Source organism: Dendrobates tinctorius, unplaced genomic scaffold (assembly GCF_039654945.1).
Source record: "Dendrobates tinctorius isolate UK_male_01 unplaced genomic scaffold, ASM3965494v1 ptg000026l, whole genome shotgun sequence".
Classification (NCBI taxonomy): Eukaryota; Metazoa; Chordata; class Amphibia; order Anura; family Dendrobatidae; genus Dendrobates; species Dendrobates tinctorius.
In genome coordinates, this window is record NW_027361694.1 from 8846277 (window position 1) to 8859582 (window position 13306).

At 46.3% G+C, this 13306-nt stretch overlaps 2 protein-coding genes across 3 annotated transcripts in view; both read right to left on the reverse strand.

Moving 5' to 3' along the window:
* The window catches only part of TEX30 (testis expressed 30), a 151373-nt gene that overhangs the window by 62069 nt on the left and 75998 nt on the right, over window positions 1-13306 (reverse strand). The window lies entirely within an intron of this gene.
* Window positions 1-13306, reverse strand: part of POGLUT2 (protein O-glucosyltransferase 2) — a 189346-nt gene that overhangs the window by 4890 nt on the left and 171150 nt on the right. For both annotated transcript variants that reach the window (XM_073569487.1, XM_073569488.1), the window contains one exon: window positions 724-828. In XM_073569487.1, coding sequence (XP_073425588.1) covers window positions 724-828 — 105 coding nt within the window. The remainder of the gene's footprint in view (window positions 1-723; window positions 829-13306) is intronic.

A 13306-nucleotide genomic window follows, 5' to 3' on the forward strand; every position in this document is an offset into this window, starting at 1 on the left:
ATTTTTTAATTCAACAATCAACGCATTTTATTGCTATAGAAATTTGTGAATGAGGATGAAGTCATATCTCCATGTAGCTAAAAAGTGAGGCCCTGGAGTTGATATTACTGGTGAGCACTTGGCACCCCAGTCTGACACTGAGCATTTAAACAGACCCCAACTGACCCCCCATTATGAGCCAGTGGGGGGTGATCAGGTACATCTGGGAAACTATTTTGACTCTTATGATAAATGAATTACACAACTAAAAAATGAACACAGCCAAAAAGTGCTGTATTACAAGAAAACAGTTCAATATAGATGAGAAGAAGAAGCACACTTTTGGAACTACCGTAAATCTCCACAAAACGGGTGCAAGCAATAAAGTGTCTAGGTCTCCACACTTAAGCACACTTAATGCAAGTGCATTGAGCGAGGCCAGACAAGTCTAGATGGAATATGGCTGGAAGTATGAAAATCGCTTACTTGCGGGCACATAACCACTCACTCCAAGCACTGGAGAAACTTCACAGCACGCAGTGCATGCGATATGGGGATTCACAAGTCTGCACTCACATGGAGTGACTACAGACATAAACCATAAGGCGGGATAACCCCTTTAATTGCTAGATATGGCACGTGGAAAACAGTTGTCATATTGAGACAGCCCATTTATTTCCTATAGTATTTAAATACGGTAACAATGATAATTTCAATTTGCGATGAGATTAAACTTTTTCTCACCTTAGTCCTTTGACATTCGCATGGGAAGAAATTCTCTGTAGAAATTTCCACTTTTTCCATCCCATCTCTTATTTTTGGTTTACTCACTTGGTGTTTTGCATAAGCCTAAATTTAAAAAATGACAGTTAAGAAAAACATCCTGGTGCAAAAAAGATTACAAATATTAAGCAAGACTAAGGGGCTACGCATTCACATAAGAAATATTTTCATTTGGGTGCATAAACCCCTGAAATGTTCTTTCAGCAAGTGAAGGTATGTTGATATATTTTTTTTTAGGTTTACAGCAACCACAGTACTAAGGCTGTGTACTCTGCCTAGCCCTTGTCCTGGCTCTTGGCACTCTTCACCAATCAGCTATTGCCAGCCATGGCAAGAGGTGATCTGCACTACCCAGCAGAAGTTGCTAAATAGTGGATGGTATGATGGTCCATTCTGTACATTGTTTACATCAGGCCGCTGCCAGAGCTGGTGGTAGCTGATTAGTGGGGATCCTGGACTTTTGACCTCCACAAATCTGATGTTAAATAACTACCCATAGGTCATCATTCTATCCTTTGTTATTGTAAGAGCGTGTGAGACAAAAGATGAAAATCTACTGTTCAAACGGGACCCTGCGGAACCAACTGGAAGATAGAGAGTTTCAGGAGGGATGAGTTCCAATAATACCAGGTCATGTGACACAGTTCCCAGGTATAAAAGGTCAGCGCACTAAAAATGGGGAGAATTTGGTGCCAAGACGAAGAGCGGTTTGGACATGTGTGTGAAAAGACACTGAAAATGGGGTGATAGGCCACAGCAGGAAGCATGAGTCAACTGGTTGAAGCGCACCAAGAATCAGAATCCAGGTGGCACCAGACGAGTTCCGGAACACAGACGACGCCGGTCAAGGCCCGAATACCAATAAATAAAGTTGCACTCTGTAGGGCTATAGCATGAAAACATGAAATATATGAAATATGAATTGCATTACTGCTTTAGAAAATAGGAAAAATTGAGAATGCTTTGTGCATAAATTGGCCAATGCTCTCTGACTGAGCACTCCATCCATCAGCCTCTGGTGGTTTTAATTATAGCAGGATCCTATCTACACACATAAATGCAGGCTGTTACAGATCTGCAACACAGGACTAGGGTAGAAGGGGGAAAACTGACCCTGCACTGACTAGGCTGATACCCTACGATGGAGTGGGCGACCCATTCCTTGCGAATAGACCCACCGACGATCCTAGGTTAATCTCAAGCAAAGACCTATAGATAGGGGGAGGGGGGACCCTGAAAGATCTAAGGACTGGGTACAAAAATGGGTAACTTCCTAATAGAAAACACAGAGAAGGCTGCAGAAACCAACAGAAAACAGTAACTAAGACTAGCAGAACCAGAGGTCCCAGCACTGCACAAATTAAACACACAGAAGGCAAAGCAAAGCACCAAGCCAGAATTCAAGCGGATTAACACTGTTGTCCAGCAAGGACTGGGAGGCAGGTGCAGGTTAATAAAGAGTGATACAAGCACCTGACCCAAGACAAACCCAGCACCAGAGGAAAAAGACCAGCAGCCAGAACACCACAAGAAAATGGCAGATAGTCACAAACTAAACAGATTCCAACACCAGCAACGAGAATCTCCTTATCGCGGCTTCTGGGTACTGTGGTGTAGTAACCACTATGTCTGCTAGGGGGCGCTGTGTTGAGGTTCCAAGGGAGAGGATGAGTGGCAGAATCCTGAAGGATGGTTGTGTATCTCAAAGGGGGTGGCTTTGAGATGGAGACTTAGTTATGCGTATTGATCAGCAATGGTATTGCTGAGGTGTTATTTCAAGGTATAAGGGAGAAGTCTCTAGGTAACTTGGGAGTTGGGTGGGCCAGTTACCTACAAACCCACTCAGGGGTGTGTCTGAAAACGCCTGTAGTAAAAGACTATGTGAGGATGTGAAGGACCTGTGATGAGGTCATAGTCACATGACCCGGTGGGTGTGGCTATAGACCATATAATGTGGCCAGGGTAGGTCACATTTGGTGAATGCTGGGACCTGGTTGTTCCAGTGTGAAAGGTCCTGCAGAGATGGAACTTCCTGCCAGACAGCACGTGTGGCTGGGAGCAATGGCGATGTGTGCCTGAGAGTTCCCTGGAAGGAACGAACGTGTGCGTAATGCTGCAGCCGCATGAGGAGCCCTGACGTGGGTGAGATAATTGTGAGGCTAAGTGAGCCTGCGTACTGGACGTTGATAATAAGAGTGACGCATTATAATGGACGCTATGCTGGTAATGCTATTGAGTGAACTTTCTGTTGCTGCTGAGGTTTGTGAGGCGTGAATAAACCGCAAGGACTGTATGATTTGATGGAAAATCTGTGCCGGAACTGGTTTTTGTTTGCTGCAAGCGAGAATCCCCTAAGTAAATGACAGCGCTACCTCACAGTATACATGAATTGCCCAATTTATAAGCTAAGCCTTCTCAATTTCTCCTATTTTCTAGAGCAGTAATGCAAGTCATATTTCATATATTTCATGTTTTCATGCTATAGCACTACAGAGTGCAAATTTATTTGCTGGTTATATATGGACGTGGATACTCTTAGTTCGCATCTGTACAAGGCACGACTACCAGACCTGCGCCGGTCAAAACCAGAACCCAGATGACACCGGTTAATGCCCGAATACCAGACCTGTGTCAGTTAAGACCTAAAGTCCAGACAACACCAGTCACGAGTCGGGTCCCAGCCGTCACCTCACTGGGCATGATGGACATTCGCCATTGGTCAAACCAGAAGACGTGTGAGGACACTTCGCTCTGGAGTAGACTCCTGCAGTGGTGAACGAGAGGCGCAAGTGAGCCAAGCTGTTGCCTCCAGCACTGACGTACGGTACAGGGGTTAGCCTGGGCTAGGAAAACAGACAGGATGGGAACCGGTTAATGCATAGAAGGCCCAACAAGCCTTGTTAGACTTTGTCAGGAGGACTTGTGCTCTAGTGGAAAGAATCGGAATTCCCGTTAAGGCCTGTGTTAGAGGAAGAGATAGTGCTGTGACTCACTCTTATGATACTAGAAGTGCAACCCCTATTAGACCATTATAAGAATGTTTAACCAGAAACCGCTGTAACAGTTAGGTTCATTCTAAGGATTCATTGTATACCCTGTATTGTAGATTTCATTTGTGATTAACTTTTTTTCACTGTTTACCATTGCTATAGCCGCAGCAATTTCCCACCACACTTGGGAAATAAACAGTTTCATTGGTTACTTCCGCCTTTTCCCGGTCCTTGTTGCATTCAGTCACCTGCTTACATTTGGCGCTGTCAGCAGCATGCAACATTCTAATACAGAAATGGCCAGTGATCGAGTCTGCCAGGTGAAATATTCCACTGGGGGCTATGCTTAGCAATCTCCTAAAGTTTACGGGCAGCAATCTGTTATTGTGGTACTGGGTGAGTGACTAAAGAGCATGCTAAGCATCTACCCCATGATCCCCACCATACAGGCGGAACTGATCCTGTTGACGCTAGATGGGGGGCATGACAGCGGTCTTGTATTGACAGCTGAGGGACTGTGACACCGTGGATAAAGTAACCAGAATTTTAGAGGACATGTACGGTGACACCACAGACTTACGCAATTTATGAATGCGCCTATTCCGTTGGGTCCAAGGGGATGGTGAGACTGTAACCCAGTACTTGAACGCTTTGCATGAAGTGATGGCCCATATCACCACGAAAACCCAAGTCAAGCCAGAAAAGAACGCCTACGTTTCAATCTCAACATGATCTCCAACATGAGGTTGAGGGAGAGGGCTTCATCCTGGAACAAGAAACCCCTTTCCTAACGGGTATGGTATGTGTTAGCACCACGCCGGATCCCTGCTCTGACAGGCAGAGTCTCTGGCGTGTCATTTCACTCATCCGCACTTCATTTCACACCCTTCCCCATGCTTTGCATGCTCCCAGCAGAGCTTCCAGCCAGGCTTCAGCCATGTCCTTAGGGTGCGTGCGTGCACACTCCCACCCTTCTTAAGGGCTAGCACGTGCATTTGCTATTTCCTCCCCAGCCAATGGCTGAGAGGCATTATGTATATATTGCTTCCTCCCCATTGGGTAGGTGCCTGAGAAACCTTTCTGTTTTGCAGTCTAAGTTGTGTAAAGTTGCATACCAGTCCCTGCTGCACTCTGGTGCAAATCTGTCAGGATCCTGACAGCCCCGGCGTACAGCCTCCGCTGAGCAGGGACTCACCCGCACTGTAGGGGGCCCGGGGACAGGTAAAGCCGGAAAGTACAGATGCACAGGACCTGTGGACACTGAAGTTTGGCAAGCAGTCACGGGACCTACGGTCATGTGACTGCAAGGGGGCGGGGCTTAGCATCCTGCTTTCAGAGATGGCAGGACACTATACAGAAAACTCATAGTCAGGCAAAATGGAGATCATACACAGTACGAGCAAGCGAGGTACAGGAGGGATATACAGATGGAAGGTAAGACAAAGCCAAAGGTCATACACAGTACGGGCAAGCGCGGTACAGGAGGGATAATCAAGAGGGAGGTCAGACACAGCCAAGGGTCATACACAGCACAGGCTAAGCAAGTACACAGTCAGCAAACCAGAGACGTAAATCGTAACAGAGCAGGGTCAGAATATCAGGCAGACGGACAATGATTGGCGTGACGCACGGACAGAGCAGGGTCGGGCACACTCAGATAGGAGTATAAGCAACAGGGGACGGCTCTCCCCTGAAGCTATAAAAACCCTCCCCAGATCCACAGAGAGGCTCTCAGAGTTAACTCCTACACCACTTACCCAAAACTCAAAACACACCATGACAGTACCCCTTCTTCAACGGGGGGCCTCTGGACCCCCAGGTCTCTCAGGATACCGAGCATGGTAAGCTCTAACCAGACGATCAGCGTGCACTAACCTGGTTGGTACCCACGATCGGTCCTCCGGACTGTACCCCTTCCAATGTACAAGATATTGCAAAGAACCACGTACCCACCGAGACTGTACAATGTTTTGCACTTCGAACTCCATATGACCGTCTACCAACACTGGAGTTGGTATGGAACCAGGTTCCTCTACCACTGAGCCTACTGGTTTGAGTAGAGACCTATGGAACACATTATGAAGTTTCAAGGATGCACGGTGAAGTTAACGATATGCCACTGGGTTGATTACCTCGGTTATTACATAAGGACCAATGAATTTAGGTCCCAGCTTGGCAGGAGGTAATTTTAAGGTTATGTTTCGCGTAGAAAGCCATACCTTATCCCCACACTGTAGTGTCAGACCCGAAACCCTCTTATTGTCAGCAAAACGTTTATATTTCTCTTGTGCTCTGGAAATGTTCGTCCGAACCTTAGCCCATAAATCACTTATTCTGCTGACGGAGTCTTCCGCCCCTGGACAGCTTGAATCCAGCCGTGAGAACTCACCAAAGTGAGGGTTCAATCCATAATTAATAAAAAATGGTGACCTACCCATGGATTGGTTTATTCGACTGTTAAAGGCCTCGCACCAGTCGTCCTGTAACGTGGAAGTTAAACACCGGAGGACCTATTCCAATGACTGATTGGTGCGTTCCATCTGTCCATTGCTCTCTGGGTGGGAAGCTGAGGAGAAAGACAGAGATATCCCCAACTTCCTACAGAAAGCCTGCCAAAACTTAGCCACAAATTGTGTCCCCCTGTCCGAGACAATGTTAGTAGGTACCCCATGGAGACGAACAATTTGAGAAAGGAAGTGTCGAGATAGGACTTCTGCAGACGGTAATTTAGTCATGGGTACAAAATGTGCCATCTTAGAGAATCTATCCACAATTACTCAAATTACCGTATTACCCCGAGAAGGAGGGAGGTTAGTGATGACGTCCATGGACAAATGAGTCCAAGGCCTTCTTGGAATTGGTAAAGGTACCAATTCCCTGGCCGGCCGGCAATGAGAGCTCTTTGAACGTGCGCAAACCCCGCATGCAGTGACATGTTTCTTAATCTCCCCCGACACACATGGCCACCAGAAGACTCTTTTTATCGCCTCACCTGTGGCAGCAATACCTGGATGAGCGCCCAGTTTAGAGTCATGAAACTCTCGCAGGAGATCAGAACGCAAGTGTTGCGGGACAAACAATTTTTTAGCGGGTCTGGACCTTGGAGCTAATGATTGAGCCTCCATAATCTCCCGCTCCAGTTCCGATGACAGTGCAGCTACAACTACCCCAGGTTGAAGAATGGATGACGGAGGATCAGGGGCAGACAATGGTTCAAAACTGCGTGATAATGCGTCTGCTTTCACATTTTTAGATCCTGGATGGAACGTAATCGAGAATTGAAATCGGGAACAAAAAGTGACCAACGGGCCTGTCTGGGGGTCAATCTCTTAGCAGTTTTGATATATTCCAGATTTTTGTGATCAGTGATGACCGTAATCGGATGTTCTGCCCCTTCCAAAAAATGTCTCCATTCTTCAAATGCCAGCTTAATTGCCAGAACCTCTCTATTCCCAACATTGTAGTTTCTCTCTGCCGGAGAAAACTTTTTGGAAAAATAAGCACAAGGTCTAAGGTTAGTCAGGGTAGCTGGCCCTTGAGACAACACAGCCCCTACCCCTACCTCAGAGGCGTCAACCTCCACCACAAATGGCAAGGACGGATCTGGTTGCACAAGTATTGGAGCAGACATAAAACAATTTTTTAAAACCAGAAAGGACTGTTTCGCTGAGGGGGACCAATTTTTTATATCAGCCCCTTTGCATGTGAGATCGGTGAGATCGGTGAGAGGTTTCACAATCTGTGAGAAGCCCTTGATAAATCTACGGTAATAGTTTGCGAGTCCCAAGAAGCGCTGGATTCCTTTCAGGTCCTGAGGTTGGACCCACTCTACAATGGCTTGCACTTTCTTGGGATCCATCCGAAACCCCTGTGGCGAGATTATGAGTCCAAAGAGCGTTAGCTCCTGGACGAAAAAAAGTACATTTTTCAGGTTTAACAAATAATTGGTTTTCCCTGAGTCTTTGAAGTACCGTTTTGACATGGAACAAATGAGACTCTTTGTCAGTTGAGTAAATCAGAATATCATCCAAGTAAATGACAATGATGCAGCCGATGAGGTCCGCAAACACCACATTAATGAAATTTTGAAAGACCGCTGGAGCATTAGTGAGGCCAAACGGCGTCACTAAATTTTCAAACAATCCCTCTGACGTGAGAAAGGCAGTTTTCCATTCGTCCCCTTCTTTAATTCTTATCAAATTATAAGCCCCTCTAAGATCCAATTTGGAAAACCAATTTGCCCCTTAAAGTTGGTTACACAAATCTGGAATCAGGGTTAAGGGGTATATATTCCTGACAGTAATCTTGTTGAGTTCTCTGAAGTCGAGGCAGGGGCGCAGGCCACCATCTTTCTTTTTAACAAAGAAAAACCCTGCTGCTACCGGAGAAACTGAGGGTCTTATATGCCCTTTTTGGAGATGTTCCGTTATGTATTCCTTCATTGCCAGACGCTCAGGTCCTGACAAATTAAATAAACTGGCTTTGGGCAATTTGGCCCCAGGGATTAGGTCTATAGTGCAGTCAAATGACCTATGTGGGGATAATGCCTCGGCCTCGCTTTCAGAGAACAGGTCCTTGAGGTACTCCGGAATACCCTCCAGACAAACAGAAGACTCACAGGCAGGTTTTGCAGGTGTAACACAGAACACAGGTTTATAGGCACAGTCAATACATTTAGGACCCCACTTAACAATTTCTCTTTTCTCCCAATCAATAACTGGGTTGTGCTGTTGAAGCCACGGCATGCCCAATACCAGCCCTTCGGGCAGGTTGTCCATGACAAAACATTTCATCTCCTCAACATGGGAGGAACGAACATGAAAAACAAAACTGTTAGTAACATAATGAATTCCCGAACGGGTAGTAGGGGAAGAGTCAATGGCCACAATTTTCAGAGGGGTCTCCAACCTGACTATCCCTATCTTGACCCTGGAGAAGGTACTGGAACTGACCAGGTTAAATGATGAACCGCAGTCCACCAAGGCTGTAGAAATAAAATGACAGTTGTCTACTACCAGTTCAACATTAAGTAGAAATTTAGGGCATGAGGAAAAAAGTACCTGGGGGTCTGGGCAGCCTCCTCGATCACTACCCAGACCTAGTAGTTTCCCGTAGGCTTGGAGGATGTTGGACATACTGGACAATCTCTCCTCCAATGTCCTGGTTCCCCACAGTAGAAGCAAAGTTGTTTCTCACGGCGGCGCTTCCTCTCTTTCTCTCTGACCGAGGTGGCACCAATTTCCATAGGCACAGGACTGGCTTCCACCTCTTTACCACTGGAAAACAAGGACGACTCGGAGTGCATAACCCCTCTGGCTCTAAGCCAGCGATCCATCCGCACGGCTTGGGTCATGGCATCCTCCAGACTGTCAGGAGATGGATGCAGAGCCAGGGCGTCCTGAAGGCGTTCTGACAGGCCCCTACGGAATAGTCCACGGAGAGCAGCATCATCCCAGGAGATCACCGTCGGAACTCAGAGCAGAACCACTCTGCTGAGTGCCGACCCAGACGTGTGCTCATCACCATGTCCTCTGCCAAGCGAACCCTGTCTGGTTTGTCATAAATGTGGCCCAAGGCCTCAAAAAATGCATCCACAGTCATACATTCTGGGGCTGTGGGGGCTAGAGAGAACGCCCAGGCTTGGGGGGCACCTCGAAGTAGGGAAATAATCACCCCCACCCTCTGAAATTCTCCCCCAGACGAATGGGGTCTCAGGGAAAAGAACAATTTGCATCCCTCTCTAAAAGAACTGTACTCCCTTTTGTCCCCAGAAAAAGAGTCCGGCAGTTTAACCGGAGATCCTGGGGAAGTGACACGTCCCTGATCTCAGGACCGAGTGCTCCCTGTACAGTATTAACCAGCTGCTGCTGGGTTTGGGCCATAGAGCGCTGCTCCACATTAAGTTTCTGAAACATCTGTGATAGTTTAACCTGGTCAGATAATGTTTGCCTGGGTGTTGTGAGTTCATTTTCCCCTTCATTACTGAGGCCCGAGGAACTCCCTCTTCTGGTAAAGAAAGGTAGTGAGCCTGATTATCAAACACCTGAGGCTGATGATGATGACTGGCTGAGTGGAGTTACTGACTGGATATAAGGCTGCCGACGCCCTTCTTCCCTGCGGGTGATTTCTCTGTGGGATCCTTGGAGACCAGTCTGAATTCCTGCTCCTCTAAAGCTAAGTTTGCTGCTCGGCCTTTTGCTTTGTGCTTTGACTTTGTTTTGCTTTGTTTTTCTGGATTTCTGCCATTCCCTGCTGGGGTGTGCTGAATTCCTTTAGCTCTGTCTTCTGAAAATACCTGAGTGCTGATTTAGTTTTTGAAGCCTAGCTGCTTCAAGGCCCTTTTTCATATCAGCTTGTTGGCTTATGTCTTTGATAGGGTTTTGGCAGATTGCAGACAGCAGCCTTCCTGTCCTTTCCTATCTAGGTAGTTTTGGGGCCCCGTCTTTGCTCAGTCTATCTTTCTGTCTGTGTTAGTGTTTTCATCTTGCTTCACCGTCATTATATGTTGGGGGCTGCCTATTGCTTTGGGGTCTGCTCTGGGGCAGTTTAGATTTCCCCTTTCTTTCTTTAGGCCTATTTAATTCTCCGGCTGTGATCGAGGGGTCTAGGGCATCGTAGGAACCCCCACTGCTACTGCTAGTTGTGTTGATAGATTCAGGGGTCTGCAATCTGATAGTTGCCAACTTCTCTGGTTTTCTGGACTTAGCTTGTATTTCTGTTTTTGCCTCCTACGGTGACTCATTCATAACAGAATCACCCGCCATACCGCAGATCCTAGGGTACTCAGTAGCAGGAAAGAATTGTTAAAAAAAAAAAAAAAAGGTGTGTATATTTTTTCCTCTATATCTCTGAGGCCGTAGGGGGAATTTTTTTTTTTCTCTCAATGGAGATAAAGCAATTGTCTGATCGTGTGGAGCAGCTCGCTGCGGAAGTGCGGGGAATTTCCGCCTACCTTGCTCATTCACATGCTGCTGAACCAAAGATTCCCACACCTGATGTATTTTTTGGGGATCGGTCTAAATTTTTGAATTTCAAAAATAATTGTAAATTATTTTTTGCCTTGAAGCCTAACTCGTCAGGGAGCTCCGCGCAGCAGGTTAAAATTGTCATCTCTTTGCTGCGTGGCGATCCCCAGGATTGGGCGTTTTCTTTGAAACCAGATGATCCTATTCTGACTAATGTGAATGCATTTTTTCAGGCCTTGGGGTTGTTGTATGACGAACCTAATGCCATTGATCAGGCTGAAAAGACCCTGCTGGCATTGAACCAGGGTCGTGATTATGCAGAATTGTACTGTCAAAAATTCCGAAAGTGGGCAGTACTTACTACCTGGAATGATAATGCCTTGGCTGCTCTCTTTCGGAAGGGGTTGTCAGAAGCCGTAAAAGATACTATGGTGGGATTTCCTGTTCCCTCTGGTCTTGACGATTCTATGTCATTAGCCATTCAGGTTGATCGGCGTTTGCGCGAACGCAAAGCTGCACGAGAGGTGTTGCCACCTGTTGAACAAATGTCTGAACCTATGCAATGTGATAGAGTTTTTTCCAGAGAGCAGCGTCAGGAGTTCAGAAGGCGTAATAAGTTGTGTTTTTTCTGTGGAGATGCCTCGCATATTATTTCTGTCTGTCCTAAATGAGAGAAACGCTTTCAACACACGTTTTCTGTTGGGGGTGTTCAACCCAAGTTTCTTCTGGCTATTACTCTGATCTGCTCCCTGTCCACATTTTCCGCCAAGGCTTTTGTGGATCCGGGAGCAGCCCTAAACCTAATGGACTTGGATTTTGCTAAACGTTGTGGATTTCCGATGACACCTCTGCAGACGCCTATCCCTTTGAGGGGGATTGATGCTACTCCTTTGGCTAAAAATAAACCTCAGTTTTGGACCCAGGTGGTAATGCGGGTCGCCCCAGACCATCAAGAAAATTGCAGATTTTTGGTGTTGCATAATCTGCATGATACTATTGTTCTGGGGTTTCCCTGGTTACAAATTCATAATCCAGTTTTGGATTGGAAATCTGTGTCTGTGGTGAGTTGGGGTTGTCGGTGTGCCTTTAGTGAGGCTCCGGTGTTTTCCACCTCTCCTCAGTCGCATGATGTTCCTGATTATTTGGCGGACTTTTATGATGTATTTAGTGAGAATGAGTCTGCGTCTCTGCCTCCTCATAGGAGTTATGACTGTGCAATTGAACTGAGCCCGGGGTGTAAATTTCCCAAGGGCCGGCTCTTCAATTTATCTGTACCCGAGCACGAGGCTATGCGATCCTATATTAAGGAGGCATTGGAGAAGGGTCATATTAGACCATCCTCGTCACCCTTAGGTGCCGTTTTTTTTTTTGTAGCCAAAAAGGATGGATCATTAAGACCTTGTATTGATTATCGTCCCCTCAACAAAATTACTGTTAAATATCAGTATCCGTTACCCCTAATTTCTGATCTATTCTCCAGAGTTAAAGGTGCTTGCTGGTTTACCAAGCTTGACCTCAGGGGGGCGTATAATCTTATTCGCATTAAGAATGGGGATGAATGGAAGACGGCGTTTAATACTCCGGAGGGACATTTTGAGTACCTGGTGATGCCTTTTGGGCTCACTAATGCCCCTTCTGTCTTCCAGTGCTTCATGAACGATATTTTCCGAGATTTTGTCGATAAATTTTTGATTATCTATCTGGATGATATTTTGATCTTCTCCAAGGATTGGGATTCTCATGTGGAACATATTCAGACTGTGTTCCGGATCTTGAGGGAGAATTCCCTGTATGTCAAAGGATCTAAATGCCTTTTTGGAGTACAGAGGATTTCTTTTTTGGGATTTATTTTGTCCCCATCAACTATTGAAATGGACCCGGCCAAGGTACAGGCCATTTACGATTGGGTTCAGCCCACTTCTTTGAAGGCCCTCCAGAAGTTTTTGGGTTTTGCAAATTTTTATCGGAAATTTATAGCAAAATTTTCTAGTATTGCCAAGCCATTGACTGATTTGACTAAGAAGGGTGCTGATGTGTTAAATTGGTCTCCGGAGGCTGTTTCTTCCTTTCAGGAGCTGAAGCGAAGATTCACCTCCGCCCCGGTTTTGCGGCAACCTGATGTCTCCCTTCCATTCCAGGTAGAGGTGGATGCTTCTGAGATTGTTGCAGGAGCTGTTTTGTCCCAAAAGGATCCTGTAACATCTAAAATGAATCCCTGTGCTTTCTTTTCCCGAAAGTTCTCTCCATCTGAACGTAACTATGATGTGGGGAATAGGGAACTGTTGGCCATGAAATGGGCATTTGAGGAGTGGAGACATTGGTTGGAGGGAGCTAAGCATCAAGTCGTGGCCTCACTGACCACAAGAATTTGATTTACCTAGAGTCGGCTAAGCGCTTGAACCCTAGACAGGCTAGGTGGGCCTTGTTTTTTACACGTTTTGATTTTGTGGTTTCTTTTCTTCCTGGAACGAAGAATGTCAAGGCAGACGCCCTCTCTAGGAGCTTCTTTGCTGATTCTCCTGTGGTGACCAAGCCTGCTACCATCTTAGGCGAAGGGGTAGTTCTTTCTGCCATATCGCCCGATTTGAG